The sequence below is a fragment of the Protopterus annectens genome, chromosome 7.part0 (assembly GCF_019279795.1).
Source record: "Protopterus annectens isolate FY-2018-M chromosome 7.part0, PAN1.0, whole genome shotgun sequence".
In the NCBI taxonomy this organism is placed as follows: domain Eukaryota; kingdom Metazoa; phylum Chordata; order Ceratodontiformes; family Protopteridae; genus Protopterus; species Protopterus annectens.
Window position 1 is genome coordinate 1,478,538,976 of NC_056739.1, and position 24,620 is coordinate 1,478,563,595.

The 24,620-nt window shown below is 36.9% G+C and overlaps 1 protein-coding gene across 1 annotated transcript in view; it reads left to right on the plus strand.

Moving 5' to 3' along the window:
• PLXNB1 (plexin B1) overlaps positions 1-24,620 on the plus strand; it is a 3,809,096-nt gene that overhangs the window by 3,094,562 nt on the left and 689,914 nt on the right. Inside the window, exons 27-28 of the mRNA XM_044078026.1 lie at positions 22,023-22,201; positions 22,989-23,055. Coding sequence (XP_043933961.1) covers positions 22,023-22,201; positions 22,989-23,055 — 246 coding nt within the window. The remainder of the gene's footprint in view (positions 1-22,022; positions 22,202-22,988; positions 23,056-24,620) is intronic.

A 24,620-nucleotide genomic window follows, 5' to 3' on the forward strand; every position in this document is an offset into this window, starting at 1 on the left:
TCTTAGCGTTGCTAGCACTTCAGGACTTTCTTCCCTTGGGAACAATTGCATTCAATCGGACAATATGTCTGTTGTCTGGTACATCAACAAGCAAGGGGGAACAAGGTCTTACCCTCTTTGTCGAGAGGCCATGAGAGTTTGGGAATGGGCAATCTCCACCAATCGCTTTGTCATAGCAACGCACATTCCGGTCGGTCCAACATCCTAGCGGACAAGCTCAGACCCCCCAAGGGTTTTAGATTCTGTTTATCATCCTATTCCTGTGGGACAGCTAGCTCAAGTGATTCTCAAATCCCCTTTTGCTTCTACAAGTATGGTTTCCCTTCCTGTGGGTCTTGTCTGGTGTACCCCCTCCCCAGGTGCTAGATCCCCTTTCGAATCTGATCTGTCCAGTTCCAGGGATGGCCAGACATTCCAGGCTTTCATTCAGTGTTCACATTTCATCTTTATTTTTAGAAACCTTCCACCAGAAAAGTTTAAAGAAGCAAATGGAAGAGATTTTCTATGTGAGCTTTAGCCAAAGGTCTAGATTCTTTTTCTGCTCCTTTACCATCAATTTTAGACTTAAAGATCTTTTTTCTTGCAGGAGCTAGCTACTCCACAATTACAGTTCTTCTGGTGGCCATTTCAGACTTTCATATAAGCGAAAAGTAAATCTCTATTGCATCTCTGAAGCTTTTAAGACCTTTTGAAAGGTACTTTTCTCCTGCACCCTCCTTTAAGGGATTCTGTTCCACCTTTGGATTGGATATTACTAGATTACAACTGGCCATAGACCCCCTTTTGGGCCTGCATTCTTGTCTTGGAAAAATATGGTGGCAGTTGCTTCAGCTAGGATTTCGGAATTAAAAGTCTTGTCTTGCAAGCTGCCATATCTGACTTTTTCACAATGATAGTGTGTCCTTCCGAACAATTTTAGATTTTTCTTCCCAGGGTAGCTTCTCAGTCCTCCTTAGACTATTAAACTACCTGTGTTTTTTTCCTAATTTCTGAAATAAAGGTGAATATCTCCTGCATTTGTTGGATGTTCATCAACAGTTGCATTTCTCCTTACATTGCATAAAGTGTTGTAGGTAATCTGACCATCCTTTGTGATTTTTTCTCGAACTAAACATGGAACTAGTGTTTCCAAGGTTACATTGTCTAAGTGGTTGGCTAATTGTATCACATTTGTCTATTGGACTTGAGGGACTTTCACTGTCTTACAGACCTAAAACAGATTCAACTAGAGTAGTAGCAATGTCTATGATTTTCTTTTCCAGGGTTTCTTTTGATAATATTTGATGCAACTACTTGGTTATCAGTTCATACATTTGTCTCTCATTACAAGCTGGACCTGCAGTTTAGGTCTAGGGCTTTGTTTGGTTCCACCATCCTCTGGAATATCCCTCCATAGTATCTCCCAGGTTTTTGGTAGCTGGGGACTGTATCCCATAAATTGAGATTGAAGGAAAAGACAGGGTTAGATACTAAAGTTATGTACATACCATAATGTTAGATCTGCGTTATCTTCTTTGTCCATTTCAACCTTCCCTCACTCTGCCCCTCCCCAATCCAAATTGTCACTGTCTTAAGCACTTTATTGGCTGCACTGGACCTGCCCAGAGCCTTGTCTTATTTTCATTGTTTTACTGTGCTTTGTTGTTCTTAGGTTCCCTTTTTATAAATGGTATAAGTTAGTCAGTCTGTTATAGCAGGGCAAACTCGATCTAAGGAACTGTTAGGGGAAGGGGGCATTATGGGGAAGGAGGAGAAGCCTAAGATTTGGATTCAACTTCTGAAGTTGTCTGCACTGGATCCAGTTAGATTCAACTCACCCGTAAGTTGAGACTGGCAGAAGAAGACAGCATGGATCCTGACCATGACCCATGGTGGATCCACCACCTTAGCCCTCCTGACAACCTACCTGGTGAATACCTTAAGATTTCTGCAGAAGCAGTAGACTACCCCATCTCAATTCTAATAAATCGCTCCATCAGTGAAGCATATGCCCCTACCCTATGGGGAAAAAGGCCATATTCTATTCTTCCACAAAGGAGAACATTCAAATGAACTCTCCAACTACAGGCCCATTGCCATTTCCCCTCTACCAGAAATACTCAAAAATACATCTATTTACAACTCTTGCATTACCTCACAGAAAATAAACATCTCTGTTCATGTCAGCATGGCTTCCGTCCCCACTACAGTACCTGTACCGCTTTGCTTAGTTTCACCAATACAGTAAACACGGATAGAAATTACTGAAATCTAGTGTCTGCCATCTTTCTTGATTTATCTAAGGCCTTTGGCACAGTCTCTCACTCTTTTCTTCTACACAAACTTCATAACCTAGTTCTCATCACCACTGCTTTGTCATGATTTTGTAGTTACCTCCAAAATAGAGATCAAGCTCTCAAGTAGCAAAAAGATATCTCATCCTTCCTACCCATCCCAGTTGGTATACCACAGAGATTAATCTTGAGACCCATTCTCATTGCCACCTTCATCAGTGACTTACATAAGTCCTGTAAACTGCATTCCTAGTATAGTATGCAGATGATGCCACAGTTATCTGTATCACAAATGACATCAACAAATTACAGGAACTCACCCAGGAGTCCTTTTCCTGCATGGAAATCTATCTGACATCTGCCCAGCTATTCCTTAACCCAAGTATATCCAGATTAATCCTGTTTACTCCCAAACAGCTTACAGTCAACAAAACCTCCTTCTCAGTTACATAATCTAGCAAAACAAAAATTGAATTCGTCACACATACTAAACTGCTAAACATCTGTGTAGATGAGAACCTAAAATCTGACACACACATCCAAAATATACTGAAAAAATTACTCCAAAAACTACACACGGTCTGCAGTGCCAAACTCTTGTTCTCAGGCACTTTAAGAAAACACATGGACTATTATGTCCTTGTGCCTACTTTAATGCATTCTGCCCCCATCCTCAATATTCTGGTGACCTTGCTAAACAAACTCGAGTAATGTTACTACAAAATAGCATGATTCACTACCAAATGTCCAAGTAGAACTCACCATTGTGCTTCCCTAAGAGAATTACAGTGGTTGGAATTCCTTATTATAAAAAAAGCAAGTAATCTCAGTGTTATCCCCGAAGTCTCAAAACAACACACTAATCAAGTGTAGTGGGTCCAAAAACAAAACCGTGCAAGAAACTTCTCTGTGTGGAAGATTTTCAGTCCATATATCTCTAGTTAATCACTATATTAATTTGATCAGACAAAAGTAGTAGAAGTAGCGAACTTAAACTCGTCTTAAGTCAAAAAAGTAAAATAAAAAAAAAAATAATATATAATTGTACAGAATTATTAAGTATTTGAAAGTAATCCGAGCAAGGTAGGCAGTCTGTTTCCAGTTGAAAATCCTTTATTAAGTACACAGACAAGCGATCAAAGTAAAACAAAAAGAGTAATAGTTTCCTGACAAGCTTTCTGCGGTGGTGGTGCTGCGGTAGCATTGTTGCCTCACAGTAAGACGTTGCCCCGTTCGATTCTCAGAGCGTCTTCTGTGTGGCGACATGCATGAATGGACGTTCCTTCGTTGAAGGTTGTGCGTCAGGCCCGGCAAGTCGGCACGTAAAAATCTACTGTCAATCATTAGCGGACCGGAGTTCCGCTGTGGCGACCCCTAACCGGGAAAAGACGAAAGACACAGCAGTTTCCTCACAAGCTTTCTAAATATATATATATATATATATATATATATATATATATGCTTTTTATCAGGCAAGGAAGTGGTTTATTGTGCTGTAAAACAAAATGTTATTGGTACACATGTTAAATTCACATCTCTTCCCCCATCAGTGTGACATTCAAGCTGGTCCTGCTCTACTTAGTAGCTGTCATAATAATAGAACCCTTATGTACTTTAAATAAAATTTTTAATGATGTGGTACCTCTTATTTAACCAGATTATTAAGTAGATTATTAAGTCTGTGATTTTATCCAAAACAATATACTACATGGCTGGAAATATATCAACCTTAGTCCATTTGAAAATCAAAAAAAAAATATATATATATATAAATATATACATATACACTTTGCATATATTCTATTTTCATAAACTATTATTAAAGATCGCTTTCGTCCTTCTAGACTTCTTCGGGTCTGTGTACAAGAACCCTAAAAACTATCTACAAAAATGTATATATAATTGTATAATTAGTTAGTATTGTTATTACACATCATGTTGAATAAAGTGGAAAAAAGAGAACCAGAAAAAGAAAAAATAATAAGAAAAAATGTATTATAATGGAAACAAAATATACACTTAAATTTCAACTAATTTAAAATGGTATATTTAAAACCAACTGGTAGAATAAAATAAAATAAAATTAGTCATGTAAACAATGTGGCAATTTTCTAAGTTCCAGAGCACTTTTAATTGAACAGTAGTAGTTTAGTCCAGGCTTCCTAAAAGAGTTCAGTTTTAATTGCCACATGAGTTCATGTTTCTCCAGAATATTTGGAATGTCTCCTTCAAGATCACCTATGTCTATGCGATCCAGGATCTGGAACTTAAAACCTGCGTGTCTTTTATGAAGAGAAAGATGTTTGGCTAGTGCATTATTTTTATGCCCACGTTTACTTTACTACTTTGGAATACCAAAGCCGCACAAGAACAGAGAAGACCTACCTTATAGACTAGTGGTAGCAAGTGGAGGTTCCCTTACTGAAGTCACAGCCATTTACCTTGATTACTTGCTGAAACCTTTAGCTGAAAAGAAGTCCTACATAAGAGATTCAGTGGATTTTTTGAGGAAAATAAAAAACATTGCAGTGGAAGTTGACAGTGTTTTATTAACTGTTGATGTGGAATCCTTGTACACAGTGCTCCCTCACAATTACTGTATAACAGCAGCTATGGAGTCTTTTAAGCAACATAACCAAAGTACACAGGCACAACTGCAAAAGTTAAGCAAGCTCATTAATCTTGTACTGGACTTCAATTTCTTTACTTTTAATGGCAAACACTACAAACAAAAAAACTGGTATAGCATGCCATGGCTCCCAGCATAGCTAACATATCCCTGGGCAAGTGGGAGGAGGACTTTGTTTTAAACAACGCAGACTACATGCAGCATATTACATGCTATTTACGTTTTATTGACAACCATCTTTATTGTGTGGGAAGGTGACACCTTGCAGCCTGGAGATTTTATCACTTTGCTCAAGCAACCGCCTTCCTGAAGTTTACCTCTTCCCATAGCTGTACTTCAACCACTTTCTTAGATATGCATGTTTCCAAGGACACCAACAATAACTGAATCACCACTGATCTGTTCAGAAAACCAACGGGGTTAACTTTATTACTCCACAGTAAAAGTCTACATCCTACAAAAACCAAGTATAATGTAGTGAAGTCCCAAGGCTGTAGATTAGCTAGAATTACCACAGAGATGGAGCCATTTTTGAGAAACGTGAACAACTTAGATAATGATTTTCTAGTGAGAGGCTATGAAAGTCAGATGTTAAAAAAAAACATCCTGGAACCCATTATAGAACTGAAAAGGACTGAAGCACCTTCATTCAACCTCCCCAATAGGAGAATGTTAAGAAATTCCACAGAGAATAACAAATGCAAAAATAGCTGCATCCTGACATACACTTTGGATTATCACAGTATCAAAATGTTATTGAAGAAAACTGGGACATTGTCACAGGAAACCCTTTTCTGATTAACATCTTAGGTGAAGCACCATCCTTTGTTTATAGGAAGGCCGGGGACATTAGAAGTTTTGTTGAATTTAAACCTAGACCATATGAGAGAAACACTAAATGATGTGAAACTAATTGTACATTTTGTATATTTATACAGCAAGGTGATAGTTTTTATTGCCCTTATTTAAACAAAATCATTAAGACCAGTGCAGGGGGGGTGACTGTAACACTACAAAAGTAATTTACAAGGCACAGTGCAATGAACGTGATGCATTCTATGCGGGCAAGACTGTAAATAAACTCAAGCGTAGGATTTCATGTCATCTGTCAGAAATCCACTCTAGATGCAAAAATAATGCACTAGCCAAACACCTTTCTCTTCATAAAAGAGAGACAGGTTTTGAGTTCCAGATCCTGGATCGCATAGACATGGGTGATCTTGAAGGAGACATCCCGAATATTCTGGAGAAACATGAACTCATGTGACAATTAAAGCTTAACTCTTTTAGGAAGCCTGGAATAAACTACTACTGTTCAATTAAAAGTGCACTGGAACTTAGAAAATTGCCACATTGTTTACATGACTTATTTTATTTTATTCTACCAGTTGGTTTTAAATATTTTAAATCAAGTTGTAATTTGTGTATATTTTGTTTCCATCATCATACATTTTTTCTTATTTTTTTATTTTTCTGGTTCTCTCTTTACCACTTTTCAATATATGTAATAACAATACTAACTAATTATACAATTATATTTTTGTAGATAGTTTTTAGGGTTCTTGTACACAGACCCGAAGAAGTTTAGTAGGACGAAAGCGATCTTTAACAATAGGTTATGAAAATAGAATGATTTTTACAATTGATTTTTTACATGCAAATTGAATATGTGTATATATATTTTTTTTGATTGCCAAATGGACTAAGGTTGATATATTTCCAGCCATGTAGTATATTGTCTTGGATAAAATCACAAATTAATAATGTGGTTAAATAAGAGGGTACCTCATCATTATAAATTTTATTTAAAGTACATAAGGGTTCTATTATTATGACAGCTACTAGGTAAGGCAGGACCAGCTCGAATGTCATACTGATGGGGGGGGGAAGGGATGTGAATTTAACATGTGTACCAATAATGTTGTTTTACAGCACAATAAACCACTCGCTTGCCTGATAAGTTTGTGTTTATATATATATATATATATATATATATATATATATATTTAGAAAGCTTGTGAGGAAACTATTACTCTTATTTTTGTTTTACTTTGATTGCGTGTCTGTGTACTTAAAGGATTTTCTACTGGAAACAAACTTCCTGCCTTGCTTGGATTACTTTCGAATACTTAGTAATTCTGTACAGTTATATATTTGTATTTATTTATTTATCTTTTTACTTAAGACGAGTTTAAGTTCGCTACTTCTACTACTTTTGTCTGATCTGATTAATATACAGTGATTAACTAGAGATATATGGACAGAAAATCTTCCACACAGAGAAGTTTCTTGCACTGTTTTGAATTCCCACATTATCTAACCTACTCATAACTTCCACAATTCCATAACATTGTGTGTATACCTAACAACTGTCTGTATCTCCAACCTCATACAAATATATAACTCTTCCAGGCCACTACATTAATTGGACAAATACCTAGTTCTTTGTATCCAAATCCTAAAGTTCTGCTGACAAATCACTACTCGACATCTACCTTGCTAAGTCCTGAAACTCCATCCCACTAGCAATACAACTAGAACCCTCCCTAAAATCATTAAAAACTCAACTAAAGTCCTGCCTACTCAGTTGCTAACTCTTTGCATGTGGTGTTCCTGCATAATCTCCAAACCCTTACTGTCACCACTCTTTTATGAAACTGGCCGTAATACAGCTATTTCTTCACAATCTCTTAACTATCTGACTATTATCTACCCCTCTCCACTACTGTCTCCCTTTTATATGGGCCTTTTCAATACTCCTTCATAATTTGTAAACATCTTCATCTTATAATTACTTCACTGTCTCCTACTCAGTATATGTTTTCAGCTGATTCCATTTGAAAGTAACTAGACTGTTATATGCTTGATGTTGGTGAATATTCTACTGTATTCTTCATTTAACTGTCATGTTTTCATTAACTGTTGTATTACTACAATTCTACGTATGTTTATTTACTATTGTATGTTCGTTTACTGTTCTATGTATGTACATTTATTTATTTTTTTATTCACTGTCATATCATTACTAGGCCATGTATGTATGGACATTTATTATGTAAGTCTTGTAAAACTGCCTTCTACTTATTTTGTAAAATGGAGCATTTGTCCCCAGGCCCCCTCTGAAAATGGCACTTGTGCCCAGTCGGAGTTTCCCGGTAAACAAAAGCTACAAATAAATCTATAGCAAGGGTAAGTACATATCTTTTGATCTGATGTCTTTTTCGTCCGTTCCTCAACTGATGAGTCTCTTATCTGTTCTTGGCCACTTCGTTAGACTTTAAGCTCCATAGATCAAGCACCTCTCCTTTCCCATAATCCTCTTTTCTCTTTAGTTACCTCAGGTCTCATTTGCTGCTTCAGCATTTGGATGTGGTCACCGTTAGCTTGAGCAGGTCAGAGTTAGATAAATATTTTTCGCCTTATCTTGTTGCCTTTTTTCCCTATTTTATTCCTTGCCACTTTTTCAAAAAAAAAGAGAGAGAGAGAGATTTAGCTTTTAGAGTTTTTCTGAAGATTTTTAAAATCCTATCTTTGTCAGTGTAGCATTGAGCCTTCAGCCCTTGCTACTTTCCTTCTTGCTTACCTAACTGTTGGTACTTTTCTTCTTACTGTTGCTGGTATTTGTTGGTTTACATATGTATTTACCTTTATACATACTCCAGTTTACCATTGCTGGCATTTCTGCTAAATTATTGCCTTCTTTATTTTGTATACATATATATTTCTTTTTCTTGTCTTTACTGTGATGTTGGACAAACCAACTGGATTCAAGAAGTGCTCCTCATGTGGGCACAACATTCTGAACTCGGATATTCATTCTGTGTGTATACTGTCTTAGCTAAAGAAAGCCAGACCTACTTATCCACAATCCAGGCACAGCAAACCGCAGTGTGTACTGCGCGTCAAACAGTCTCTTGTATGGTAAAAAATGTAAATCCAAAGGTCTTCACGCCAGAAAACTGATGTTTAACGCTTTATTTAATAGAGTACGTTTTCGCGGTGTTCAGAGTCACCGCTTCCTCAGAACAAAACACAAAATATTTGAAAATTACCGCCTAAAACATTTATAAATGATGCGTAAGTTGCATGGCAAATTAATTAATACTGTTTAAAGGTACAATAAACCATTTAATAAATTGCTCACGCCAAGTAATAAATTCAAAGACCAGAGCCACTAATTAAAATTGTTCAAAAGCTTACTGTTATGGATAAAAATATAAAGTCAGTACAAACTGTTTTTTAAGAAAAATAATAAATTTTACAGTAAAATTCAATACTAAAGACATTAATTGAATGAAGATAATTTCTTGAAGGATTGTTAAAAAATACATAAAAATACATAAGAATGTCATAGTTTAACATAGGCTTTTTAGCCTGAAACTAGGAACCCAAGTTCGTCATAGCTGTAATGAATAATGATAGTGATAAAATTATTGTAGACCAGTACTAAAAAAGAAAGGAAAAAAGCTAGTACTGGAATGTGTTCTATTACAATTATACTACGATTATTAGTGAGTATATGTACCGCACGTGAACTTGCAAGTACCATGTGTTAACCATGACAAAAAAAACCTGCTATTCAAACGAGCCACCAAAGGGTAGGTCGACAGGTTTAGCTAAAATCTTTCGATCAAGTAAAGTTCAGAGTTAAAATGTTAAAAACGTACAAAGGTAAAACCATATACATGAATACCTGCAGCAGAAGAAAAAGAAAGAGAAAAGTGCAGGTAGCCATGTCATCTCTGATACTCTAATTTCTGTCTCAGGAATGACAGATTATACCATAATAAACAATAATTTGATACATAACCTAGAATATATGGAAATATATCCAAATACTAAGATAAAAAAAACAAAATACATAAGTGGCATCATAAAAAATGTCTACAGATCAATGAAAAAATGTAGTTAGCACAAATTTGTAAAAATGTAATTTAAAAAAAATATGTATGTGTATAATTTATATAATTTAAACATCATAATATAAAAAACTATAGTTTGAAAACTGTAGTTTAAAAAAGCTTTTAAGGGACAAAAAATCTCATAAGGGACAAGAAATAATAGGTCATCTCATGTAACTCCTCAATTTAAGAATGCAAGAAATGTTGCAATGTTCATTAAGGCCTGGAGTACTAAAAGAGTTCAATAACAATTGCCATTCTAATTCTCGTGACTCAAGGAAAAGGCTGACAGGGCCTCCCCTGATAGACTGTGGTACTTCTTCAATGGCCATAAAGCAAAAAGTGTGTCCTACATGTTTTACACAATGTCTTGCTAGGGCATTAGCTTCATTTTTGGTTCTTATTGCGTACAGATGCTCATAAACTCTATCACGGAGTCTTCGATCTGTTTTTCCCACATAAAATGCTTCACAGCAATTACATAAAGCCAGGTAAACTATGGCTCTAGATACACAGTTGAGTCTTTGATTAATATAATATTTCCTTTTTCAAAAAAGTTACAAGTTTGTATGTATTGGCAGTATTTACAGGACCCACAAGAAAAACAACCTTTAGACTTAGTGGTGTTATCTGGTCTATTGTTGTTTTCAAGTATTGATTTGAGTTTGTTACCTCGTTTATATACAAACCTTGGTCTATTGCCTAATTTTTCAAAAAGTGCCTCATTGTTCAAAATAAAATGCCAGTTTTTAGTTAATATATGTTGAATGTCAAGAGAGTCACTACTGAAAGTAGAAATGAAACTAATATTGAAAGTTCCAGCATTCATGTTAGTCCTAGTGTTATTGTTCACAGTAGGCATGGTACATTCACTGACATCTAGGGTAAATACCGTATCTTCCATTCCTGGTACTATCTTTTTAAGTAGTGAAGGGTACAAGCCATTAGAGCGCTTATGATTGATCTCCTCTAAGAGTTCTGAGAATAAGCTCATAGGGTAGTCTCTGCTCAAGAACATTCCTCTTAAATTGTTACATTCATGTATAAATGCAGATTCCCTACTGCACATTCTGGCAGCTCTAATTAATTGGCCCTTTATAATGGCCCTTTTCTGCCTGTAGGGATGTAAACTATGGAAATGTAAAAAAGAGTTACAGTAGGTTGGTTTTCTGTAAATGGTAGAGGAATATTCTGAGTTAGATGTATCTTTGTGGAGGTTTACATCTAAGTAGTCTATCTCAGAGGAAGAAAAAGTAGATGTAAAACTCAAAAAGGGAGTGGAATCATTTAACAAGTCAATCAATAAGGTAGCATCGTCTGCGTCCCCCTTAAACAGGAAAAATAAGTCATCAAGGTACCTAATATAAAAGCTGATTTTACTCATTAAATTAGTGTTGGAGAAAATAAAAGTCTTCTCCCAGTAAGCCATAAATAGGTTAGTGACGGAAGCACCGCAAGGTGAACCCATCGCTATACCTTGTTTTTGCAAATAAATTTTGTTATTAAAAGTGAAATAATTAGAAGTTAAAATGATGTCCAAAAGTTCTGAGACAATATCAATTTCCTTTTCAGTGGCCTTTAAATCTCTAAGCATGTGAGAAATCCATTCCACCGCTTCAAGATGCGGGATAGATGTATACAGGTCGACCACGTCAACCGTAAGAAAGTTCAAGGAAATGTCAAAATTAATAGTGCTCATGTTTTGAAGAAATGTCCATGAGTCTTTACAAATGCTTGGAATAAGTTTCAAGTATTTAGACAGGATTGTCTCCACTAATTGCGCACAAGGGTAAGTTATTGATAGACTATCAATTAGTGCTCGCATTGGTGGGTTGTTAATATTCTTGTGAATTTTCGGGATACCGAAAATCACAGGATTCTTAGACATATTAATGTCAATATAATTGTACGTTTCTCCATCTATTTTACCACTAATGAACATGTCCCTGAAGTAACCTCTAATTCTCATCTTAGATGAGTTCATTTCATTCACTGAGGATAAAGTATAAGCTGAACTGTTTAATACTTTCTCCATTTTCTCTATATATGTGTGGTTGACAAAGATGACCAAGCCTCCACCTTTGTCGGGTTTGATCACTCTTGTTGCTGATGAGCAAAGATGTTTGAGACAGTCAGATTGTCCTCTTGTAATGTTGTAATTTACATTTTTCTTCAAACCTGTCTGTGCTTGACAAAGGTACCTAATGTCTACCTCACATGCACTCTCAAACATAGTTAACCCGGTATGAAGGGGAGGATTAAAGGTGCTAGCCAGTTTAAGTTTTGGCTCATTAGGGGCTTCGTTGTTATTAAAATAAGTTCTTAAATTCAACTTCCTGACATAGCATTTTAAGTCAATAAGTGTCTTGGCTAAATTGCAATTCTTTGTAGGTATAAAAGTGTTACCATATGCTAAGAGGTCCACCAAACAAGGTTCTAAAGCAATACTTGAAAAATTATAAATGGTGAAATCACCCTTAGTGTTAGTTAAAATTTGTAACTTGTTATTATGTGATTCATTCAATGTAGTGGCCTCTAGAACTTCTAGTTCCGTGAGTTGTTCCATTTCTTGCGATGAAAGTTCGAGTTCCGTTGGCCTAAAAAACGACCATTATTAGTATTGTTCTTGTAGTTGTTCTGTCTATTACTACCATACTGTGGAGGACCATTCTTATTCACATTTGCTTGAATTCTGTTACTACGTCTAGGGCCTTGGTATCCCGTATCATCATCAAGAAGGTCAGTAGCATATTCACTCAAAGGTTGGTGTTGGTCCATTCTCACATTCTTTCCTTCTTTTGAGGTAATCGGACTTGAACCATAAAGTTTAGTGTATGCAGCGTTATTACTATAGGATGTCCTGTCCCTCATGAGTTTTTTGTTTTTATTAATTCTAGATTTCTCAATAAATGAGTCTATACTCGTGAAAATACGAGTATAGTCAAATTTGTATCTGACAAAGTCTAAGTCAGTCTTCAATGCTGTGTCTAGTACAGAAACTTCACTAGTCAACTTATCTATTTGTATATTATAATGCTTTATCATCAGTTCCAGTAATTGTTGTCCCTGGTTATCAAAAAGCAGGGCTAAGTCTTTGTTAAACTCTCTGTCAAAGAATAAACCTGTAGGGTAAAAATTAGACCCAAGTTCTTTAGGGACTATTTTGTCAGATAAACATTGCCTGAAGTACATAACTTCTAATTGCAGTTTCTTTAGTTTTAAAAGTTTCACATCAACATTTTTCAAATTATCTGCAATGGTGTTGCCACTTACTATAGAATTGTCAGCGATCATGGCCGGTGGTTCCTGAACTCCTTCGAAATTCATGTTTGCCAGATTCTGGATCCATGCCTTCATATTAGGAACTCCAATAAGCCCATGCTCGTTGTGATTGTTAGTGGAGGAAAGTGTTGATCATACATTGCACCGGTTAAAGGCAATGAATTGCTTGGAAGAGAAGAAGTCCCTTGAGGACGTGGTAATTGTCCCGGTGGAATTGAAGTGTCCATAGAATTACCAGATGTTGGAGTGCCCAGACTCGCTCCTGTTCTGGGCAAGGCGGTAAAAAGTGTCTGGTCGTGCTGTCCTGTTAACGCTGATGTGGTGCACTGGTTATCGCGTTTCTCGATAATATCAAGCTTCGTAGCCATAGTGTCCATGCGTTGTGACAGCTCCCTTATTAGTGCTGTCAAGTTACATTGATTAGTGGAATCATTGGTATTATTTAAGTTGAATAAACCCGGGCTGGTTGGACTAGTAGGCTGGCTAGACAACATACTGAAGAACAACCAAAAACCAACAAACCGATAAACAGCAAAAGAAAGCCAGACCTACTTATCCACAATCCAGGCAAAGCAAACCGCAGTGTGTACTGCGCGTCAAACAGTCTCTTGTATGGTAAAAAAATGTAAATCCAAAGGTCTTCACGCCAGAAAAATGATGTTTAACGCTTTATTTAATAGAATAAGTTTTCGCGGTGTTCAGAGTCACCGCTTCCTCAGAACAAAACGCAAAATATTTGAAAATTACTGCCTAAAACATTTATAAATGATGCGTAAGTTGCGTGGCAAATTAATTAATACTGTTTAAAGGTACAATAAACCATTTAATAAATTGCTCACGCCAAGTAATAAATTCAAAGACCAGAGCCACTAATTAAAATTGTTCAAAAGCTTACTGTTATGGATAAAAATATAAAGTCAGTATAAACTGTTTTTTAAGAAAAATAATAAATTTTACAGTAAAATTCAATACTAAAGACATTAATTGAATGTGGGAATGGACCAACACCAACCTTTGAGAGAATATGCTACTGACCCTCTTGATGACGATACGGGATACCAAGGCCCTAGATGTAGTAACAGAATTCAAGCAAATGTGAATAAGAATGGTCCTCCACAGTATGGTAGTAATAGACAGAACAACTACAAGAACAATACTAATAATGGTCGTTTTTTAGGCCAATGGAACTCGAACTTTCATCGCAAGAAATGGAACGACTCACGGAACTAGAAGTTCTAGAGGCCACTAGATTGAATGAATCACATAATAACAAGTTACAAATTTTAACTAACACTAAGGGTGATTTCACCGTTTATAATTTTTCAAGTATTACTTTAGAACCTTGTTTGGTGGACCTCTTAGCATATGGTAACACTTTTATACCTACAAAGAATTGCAATTTAGCCAAGACACTTATTGACTTAAAATGCTATGTCAGGAAGTTGAATTTAAGAACTTATTTTAATAACAACGAAGCCCCTAATGAGTCAAAACTTAAACTGGCTAGCACCTTTAATCCTCCCCTTCATACCGGGTTAAATATGTTTGAGAGTGCATGTGAGGTAGACATTAGGTACCTATGTCAAGCACACACAGGTTTGAAGAAAAATGTAAATTACAACATTACAAGAGGACAATCTGACTGTCTCAAACATCTTTGCTCATCAGCAACAAGAGTGATCAAACCCGACAAAGGTGGAGGCTTGGTCATCTTTGACAACCACACATATATAGAGAAAATGGAGAAAGTATTAAACAGTTCAGCTTATACTTTGTCCTCAGTGAATGAAATGAACTCATCTAAGATGAGAATTAGAGGTTACTTCAGGGACATGTTCATTGGTGGTAAAATAGACGGAGAAACGTACAATTATATTGACATTAATATGTCTAAGAATCCTGTGATTTTCGGTATCCCGAAAATTCACAAGAATATTAACCCACCAATGCGAGCACTAATTGATAGTCTATCAATAACTTACCCTTGTGCACAATTAGTGGAGACAATCCTGTCTAAATACTTGAAACTTATTCCAAGCATTTGTAAAGACTCATGGACATTTCTTCAAAACATGAGCACTATTAATTTTGACATTTCCTTGAACTTTCTTACGGTTGACGTGGTCGACCTGTATACATCTATCCCGCATCTTGAAGCGGTGGAATGGATTTCTCACATGCTTAGAGATTTAAAGGCCTCTGAAAAGGAAATTGACATTGTCTCAGAACTTTTGGACATCATTTTAACTTCTAATTATTTCACTTTTAATAACAAAATTTATTTGCAAAAACAAGGTATAGCGATGGGTTCACCTTGCGGTGCTTCCGTCGCTAACCTATTTATGGCTTACTGGGAGAAGACTTTTATTTTCTCCAACACTAATTTAATGAGTAAAATCAGCTTCTATACTAGGTACCTTGATGACTTATTTTTCCTGTTTAAGGGGGACGCAGACGATGCTACCTTATTGATTGACTTGTTAAATGATTCCACTCCCTTTTTGAGTTTTACATCTACTTTTTCTTCCTCTGAGATAGACTACTTAGATGTAAACCTCCACAAAGATACATCTAACTCAGAATATTCCTCTACCATTTACAGAAAACCAACCTACTGTAACTCTTTTTTACATTTCCATAGTTTACATCCCTACAGGCAGAAAAGGGCCATTATAAAGGGCCAATTAATTAGAGCTGCCAGAATGTGCAGTTAGGGAATCTGCATTTATACATGAATGTAACAATTTAAGAGGAATGTTCTTGAGCAGAGACTACCCTATGAGCTTATTCTTAGAACTCTTAGAGGAGATCAATCACAAGCGCTCTAATGGCTTGTACCCTTCACTACTTAAAAAGATAGTACCAGGAGTGGAAGATACGGTATTTACCCTAGATGTCAGTGAATGTACCATGCCTACTGTGAACAACAATAACACTAGGACTAACATGAATGCTGGAACTTTCAATATTAGTTTCATTTCTACTTTCAGTAGTGACTCTTTTGACATTCAACATATATTAACTAAAAACTGGCATTTTATTTTGAACAATGAGGCACTTTTTGAAAAATTAGGCAATAGACCAAGGTTTGTATATAAACGAGGTAACAACCTCAAATCAATACTTGAAAACAACAATAGACCAGATAACACCACTAAGTCTAAAGTTTGTTTTTCTTGTGGGTCCTGTAAATACTGCCAATACAGAAAAACTTGTAACTTTTTTGAGATAGGAAAAAGGAAATATTATATTAATCAAAGACTCATCTGTGTATCTAGATCCATAGTTTACCTGGCTTTATGTAATTGCTGTGAAGCATTTTATGTGGGAAAAACAGATCGAAGACTCTGTGATAGAGTTTATGAGCATCTGTACGCAATAAGAACCAAAAATGAAGCTAATGCCCTAGCAAGACATTGTGTAAAACATGTAGGACACACGTTTTGCTTTATGGCCATTGAAGAAGTACCACAGTCTATCAGGGGAGGCCCTGTCAGCCTTTTCCTTGAGTCACGAGAATTAGAATGGCAATTGTTATTGAACTCTTTTAGTACTCCAGGCCTTAATGAACATTTTGCAACATTTCTTGCATTCTTAAATTGAGGAGTTACATGAGATTACCTATTATTTCTTGTCCCTTATGAGATTTTTTTGTCCCTTAAAAGCTTTTTTAAACTACAGTTTTTTAAACTACAGTTTTCAAACTATAGTTTTTTTATATTATGATGTTTAAATTATATAAATTATACACATCCATATTTTTTTAAATTACATTTTTACAAATTTGTGCTAACTACATTTTTTCATTGATCTGTAGACATTTTTTATGATGCCACTTATGTATTTTGTTTTTTTTATCTTAGTATTTGGATATATTTCCATATATTCTAGGTTATGTATCAAATTATTGTTTATTATGGTATAATCTGTCATTCCTGAGACAGAAATTAGAGTATCAGAGATGACATGGCTACCTGCACTTTTCTCTTTCTTTTTCTTTTGCTGCAGGTATTCACGTATTGGTTTTACCTTTGTACGTTTTTAACATTTTAACTCTGAACTTTACTTGATCGAAAGATTTTAGCTAAACCTGTCGACCTACCCTTTGGTGGCTCGTTTGAATAGCAGGTTTTTTTTTTTTTTGTCCCGGTTAACACATGGTACTTGCAAGTTCACGTGTGGTACATACACTCACTAATAATCGTAGTATAATTGTAATAGAGCACATTCCAGTACTAGCTTTTTTCCTTTCTTTTTTAGTACTGGTCTACAATAATTTTATCACTACCATTATTCATTACAGCTATGACTAACTTGGGTTCCTAGTTTCAGGCTAAAAAGCCTGTGTTAAAGTATGACATTCTTATGTATTTTTATGTATTTTTTAACAATCCTTCAAGAAATTATCTTCATTCAATTAATGTCTTTAGTATTGAATTTTACTGTAAAATTTATTATTTTTCTTAAAAAACAGTTTGTACTGACTTTATATTTTTATCCATAACAGTAAGCTTTTGAACAATTTTAATTAGTGGCTCTGGTCTTTGAATTTATTACTTGGCGTGAGCAATTTATTAAATGGTTTATTGTACCTTTAAACAGTATTAGTTAATTTGCCATGCAACTTGCGCATCATTTATAAATGTTTTAGGCGGTAATTTTCAAATATTTTGTGTTTTGTTCTGAGGAAGCGGTGACTCTGAACACCGCGAAAACGTATTCTATTAAATAAAGCGTTAAACATAATTTTTCTGGCGTGAAGACCTTTGGATTTACATTTTTTACCATACAAGAGACTGTTTGACGTGCAGTACACACTGCGGGTTGCTTTGTCTGGATTGTGGATAAGTAGGTCTGGCTTTCTTTTGCTGTTTATCGGTTTGTTGATTTTTGGTTGTTCTTCTGTATACTGTCTTAGAGCAGGGCATTTGAATACAGATTGTGAGCTATGTGCTAGCATTATCCACAGGGCTCTAGTGTAAAAGAAAAATAAGCTGATTCTTAAATGCCTCTGGAGCTCCATCGTCTTCTAAAAACACCTTCAGGAGAAAGTAAAGAATAAAAGAAGCATTCTCTGATCATTCTCCTCCTTCAACTTCTTCAGGCTTGGCTGTGCCTGAGAAAACATTGAAAATCTTGGATCCATCAACTTCTTCGGGTCCGACCCAACTAAATCAAAATCCTTGGATCCAACCCGTGTATGCTCAGTCACCTCAAGCTACATATAAATTCTCTTCAGAGCCAGTGTCTTTGAGGATTCCTCCACATTCCTTCAGGACACCCCACAAAGGGTATCCCATCCACCTTTCAACCTCCTCCCTCAGGTAATCTAGAAGCCTACCAGAAGCGGATGTGGCAGGATGATGAGAAAGTTTTTCAGCACCCATATTCAACTGTGTGGTGTTCTGGCTCCATCTCCTATCGTATTTGTGAGTCTACCTTCTGTACACTCCCAGCCTTTGATTCCTACTCTAATCCACCCTGTGGTCTCAGACCTGAGACTTCCGAGCTTGTATATGTCAGATCTGAAGGTCTAGCCCTGTTCAGCTCCATACACCTTCTCTGATCCAGATGAAACTGACTGTCAGACTTGGAAGGGTCTAGGAGCTATAGGGTCGGTGCCGTATCTGGGGGGGGGGGGTTGTGTTGTTCAATGTTTTCAGAGCTGTCCCTTCCTCTCAGAGCCTTGACAATAGACAGCTCGGCTCTGATACCATCATCGAAGCAGGTGCCTGGGGTTATTGGGTTTTGTCTTGCACAGGGATCTACAGATCCTGTCCGGTTGAGACTTGGTTTTCCCATGCTTTCTGCTTTTGATGTAGTGGAGAGAGCTTTCTCCACCTCAGTGGACAAGACATCCTTGCCCCCTTTGGATCCATCGCATCTTCATCTGTCTGCTGTGGATATTTTATTTTTTTATCCTGTCCCATTGGGACAGCCAGTACGGTCTAGTCTGGAGGTTGTCCTCATGCAGAACTCTGCTGTCACATCCAAGTCCTCCTCAAAATTCCTTACCAGAGGGCCCCCTCAAAAATGTATGTATAAGAGGAGACACTTAGATTCTCCACAAAAGTTGCTAACCAAAGACACTGACTTCGATAGAGGGGAAAGGTACCTCCGGTCACCCCGTAAATACATATCTTTCGGTGAAATACTCAAAACTTTTGAGACAGAAAGGTGGTTGGTCTTCCGACCCCCCCCCCCCCGAAGAGTCAGCGTTTCTTGAAGCTTTCAGAGCTGGCTTAGCTACAACTTGGGTAGTTCCCCTAGCAAATGAGATAGTAGATCTCATCTCCCACCTAGCTTGGAAGGATCTGGATGTTGTGGAGCCCATTCCCAAATGACCTGACTAATACCTTGTTGCACCCAAGGATAGGGATCATTGGACCAAGGGTCCCCAAGTGGATGCTGTGGCAGTTGCAGCAGCCACCAATAAAGAGCTTGCAGAACAGAGCTGTTCAGTCCATCCCCTAACAGAGTCCAGGTTGTTGGGACAGATTTGGGAAGTGTGTGTATGTTTCAGTGACCTTCGCCATCAGGTCAGTGAATTGTTTGCCATATGGTACAAGATTTCAGGTATAATTTATTTAATAATTTCCCAGTACCCTGTCAGAGTATCTTCGCAACTAGCCAGTCCATATTGAATGCTTCGATGAGACTGATTTCTCATGCCTCAGAGGGAGCTTCAAGAGCTGTAGGTTCAGGAGTTGCCATAGTAAGGCATGCCTGGATGCAGCTTTGTGATTTTGTGGAGCCATTCTTGTCTTCATTCATCAATGCCCTTTTTGATGGATTCACCTTGTTTGACCCTATGTTAAAGGAGACACACTGTAGAAGTGAACAATATGGGAAGACATTATCTTCCATGGGATCCTGTTTTCATACTCCTCAAAGGATCTTCACCCAGAACAAGAGTTGGCAGGAAAAATGTGTTTCAGAAAAATGCAAGGTTCTTCTTAGGACTCCTGTAGAGACAGATCCCCTCATGGCAGAGGTGGGAACTGTAATGGAAGATGCCACGTGTGGTTCCCTTTACTGTGGCCTCATCTAGTCCATCCTGTGCGGATGCTGGATCCTTCTCAGGACTTTCTATCTCCCTCTTCCAAGTTGCCTCACTCACACTTTCATTCAAACTGACCGCATGGTTTCTGCACTTCCAGTGAGGGCTTCGATATCCAGGCTTTTTTCCCCAGTTTGTCACATGCTTACGTCATCCCAAAAGGTTACTACTAGGAAGATCTACAAGAACAGGTGAAAAAGATGTTCTATTTGGGCCCATCAGAGAAAATTAGATCCATTTTCAGTGCCTATTCCAACTGTCCTTGACTTTCTTGCTTTCATTTTCAGTGATGGAACTAGTTCGACAATTAAAGTGCAACTTGCTGCCATTTCAAATTTTTTTTTAAGTGAAAAATCATTCTTCTTTAACCTCTCTGAAATTATGCAAGGCTTTTGTTTAGGATACTCTCTTAGTCTGGCCCCCCCTGTTAAGGACTACATTCCTCTATGGGACCTAACAGTTATTCTTCAAGCTTTGATTCAACTTCCCTTCTAGCCTTCAGCCAAGGCAGAATTACATTTTTTTTGTCATGGAATACCCTTTTCCTGGTCACCATTACATCAGCTGTATGGGTATCAGAACTCCAGGCACTTTCTTCCCAACCATCTTACCTGATATTTCATAAGGATAGAACATCCCTTTGGACTAACTCTTCCTTCCTAATTAATGCTGTGTCAGAGACTAATATTAACCAATAAATCTGCAGTTTTCTTTCAAATTGTTCCAACACGGGAGAATACGTGCTGCACCTGTTGGATGTTCATAGACAACTTAGAGTCTGTATTCACACAAATAAAGATTTCAGAAAATCAGAACAACTGTTTCCTTTTCCAAGACTAAGTTGGGCAAAGCAGCATCAAAAAGTAACATCCACATGATCTACTTTTTGGTCCAGAGCTTCTATAGATGACGTTTGTGCAGCTGCTACATGGTCCAGTGTTCACACTTTTATAACCCATTTCAAATTGGACATTTTATGTAGGCGTAAGGCAACATTTGGTTCCACTGTACTCCGGAATATTCTTTGAGGGCCACCAAGGTTACTATAGCTGATGACTGTGTCCTATCAGTTGACAAGTGGACACAAAAGACAACATCATATATCAAAGTTATGTACTCAGTATAACTCTGCATGTGTGTTGTCATTTATCATCCTTCCTCAACTTCCCACCTTTCAGCCCCTTTCTTATTTCATAATCTCCTAGTATGTCCTGAAGGTTTTTTCCCTGTCAGTCTTGCTGTGTGAGCTCCAGTGTCGTCGTCCTCTTTGTGTCTTTGGGCTATAGTTGGTATACCCCTTGTTCAGGGGATAATAATGGTTAGTGGTACTTTGACACACATTTGCTAGCTGAATAGAGGACAAACTCGATCCGAGGTAACTAAGGAGAAGTGAGGTTTATGGGTAAGAGGAAGAGCTTGAGCTATGGAGCCTAAAGTCTAACGAAGTGGCTGAAGATGGATCTGAGGTCTAATCCAAGACCCATCTGTTGAGGAAAGATGAAAACAAACAACACAGAAGCAGAGTTGTGGTGAGCATATAACTAAATTTCTTCTTGGGATGTAATATTTGGTATTGTGGGGATGACAAACGTTCTGTCAGGGATAGTATCAGGACATTGAAATGTAATATTGCTGTGTTGCTGATCATGCTATAGTGGTAGCGTAACAAGGTGCAAGTATTTTTTTTAAGTTGTTATTAAAATACATTACTGCAGAAGGTGTCAACGCATACAAATCTAGCACTCAGCAACATGGAACAGTTGTTTTAAGGTAACCAAGAGTTTAAAGTTGACTTTCATACTTATAGTTAAAACAACTTTTTTGTATTGATGCAAGACAAAATTGTCTTAACTTGCTCATTCTTTATTTATTGTCAGTTCATTCACACATTGGAGAGCCAACGCACATTCTCACCTCGGGACCGGGCATATGTGGCATCTCTTCTTACAGTCTCTCTGCATGGCAAGTTGGAATATTTCACAGACATTCTGAAGACACTCTTGAATGACTTGCTGGATCAGTATGTTGCTAAAAACCCCAAACTTATGCTTCGACGGTAAGCAGCTGGAATATGGTTTGACTCAAGTCCCTAGCTGAGCACTTTTAATAGACTACTGAACATTAATGTTTTGCTGACATGCTTACACACATTGCAACACATATTGGCTTCAGTGCTGAGATGCTTTTTTCCTCATCACTCCTCATGTATTTAGTCATTTCTAAATGAAAAAAAATTGTAAATGTTTCACTAAGCACTGGCCTAAATACTTTTACTCGATTCCTTGGTGACATTATCATGGGAATAGTGTGAGATGCTTCTGTGTACTTTAATGAATATATCCCTGATCATATGCAGTGGTGCTTCCATTAAATTTATGGATGCATCCTTGCATTAGCCCTATGCTGCTGTTGCTAATGGTAAAACTGACAAAAGGTCTTGGTGACGTCAGCATAGCAAAAAGGGTACATTATGAAGGAATTTAATTAAAAAATGAGACCCTGATGTCTGGAATGACAGGGGCAAACGGCTTTACATGACTGTAGGCACTACATGCTGTGAAGCAAAAGCTAAGTAAGAAAGTGTTGGTAAACACTTTAATAGAATTTTGTTTTAACAAGATAATTTTTAAGAGTCACTTTAATGGAATTTTGTCTTAACAAGCTAGTTTTTGTTAACAGTACATCCTCACATTTTTCTTTATTTTTATATTTATCAGTTCAGATTTGTTGTGGTCTTCTGCCTTCTTGACTGTTTCTCTTGTTCTTTGTCATGTTTTTTTTTTCTGTAAGAAGTGCATTATTAATACCAGTAATTAATCAACTTGTCCTTTTATTGCTTGAAGGACAGAGACAGTAGTGGAGAAGCTGCTGACCAACTGGATGTCTATCTGCCTGTATACTTTTCTAAGGGTAAGTAAACTCCAGCTCGATTGTCCCTCTCATGATACAAAATGCAAGAAATTTCAGGATTCTAACAAAAAAGAAGTAAACAAATGTGTTAATTCCTATGATTTTGTGATAAAGTAAGCTTTTATCATCTGAGGCCAGTGCATAAAACTTCTTGCTTGTGAAGGTTTTTTTGTATTCATGTAAAAAAAAAAAAAAAAAAAAAAAGAGAGAGAGATTTTAAAGTATTTTGCTCATAGTGATGCCTGTGAACATGTAATACTGCTGTTATCTAGTTTAGGTTTTGAGCTGTATCCTTTTAGTAGCAGTATTGTGTCCTGTCTGTGTGTTTCTTTAATACTTCAACATTTCTGTGGCATAGCAAAACTACATACAGGAAGGAGCATGTTAAGGAGAGGTGTGGGCTCACTTTGAATGTCAATACTTGTGGAACTGCACATGAGATTTATCTGCTTATTTGACTGCATTTAAATTAACTAAGCTCCAAAAGTAATGTTTACATTTCAAGATGAAGAGTAGCTGCTTAGTTTTCAAATGATGTATTTAAGCAATAACCAACGACATGGTGTGGTATATTGAAGATTTACCCATGGTTGGTGTGGTTTAATCATGAGGGTGAAGCCCGAGTAATTAAATAAAGCCAACCGTGGTTATAAATTTCAATGTACCACAACCACGGATCAGTTATTGCTATTGTACAATAATATTTAAGAAAAAAAAAACTTTTCTTAAATAATGTTTTTGTATAATGGCGCATTACTGTTCTTCTGCTGGTTGTGGTACACTGCTTCCTTGTTTTGATGTACTGAGCATGCATATGGGACTTGCACCCCACGCATACCCAAAACATCAATGCTTTGAAATGGAAGCAACCGAGAAAAGAAAGTCTCCGTTGCTCCATTTTTTTTTTTTTTTTTTTTGTTAAAAAAAAAAAAAAAAAAAAAAAAAAAAAAAAGGTTTTGAGCCCTTTATATCAACAGAAAAAAGTCCGGGTGACCGTACCTTTTTCCGTTGGTATATTGTGGGATTTACAATAGGCACGCTGGCCAACCAGCTTGCACGTTTTGTAATTTTAATGGGGGTGTCATTGTATAATTAGCATTTTTGAATAATTGTTGATTCGACTTCTGTGGAGATAGTGACATTTAACCAATCACTAAGGATTAAAGGTCAACTACAGTTGGAGCACCTGCATCATCATCATCATCCTTGTGTTCGGATTTGTTACTTTGCTAGGTCTCCTGATTGCCAGTCATGCTGTTTTTGTTTATAAACAAATAATGAAATGTATTTCATTCTGTTCTCACAGTGGAGCTCCAGATGCACACTTGCATGCTTCCAAGTTGTTAGTCACTTCTTGATAATCCAAGAGTGGAATACCTTCTTTTCTTGACCCAGAGCAAGTGGAGTTCTTGCACCCTGCCACCAGTGAGTAAATCAAAACATCAATTACTACCACCAGTTGTTTTCCCAGGAGGCTAGTGAACTTTTACAGTTGGCAAGTTTCAGCTATGCAGTAAACAGAGAACACAGCAAAAGCAGAGTGGGCATTCTTTGCAAAGAGTACA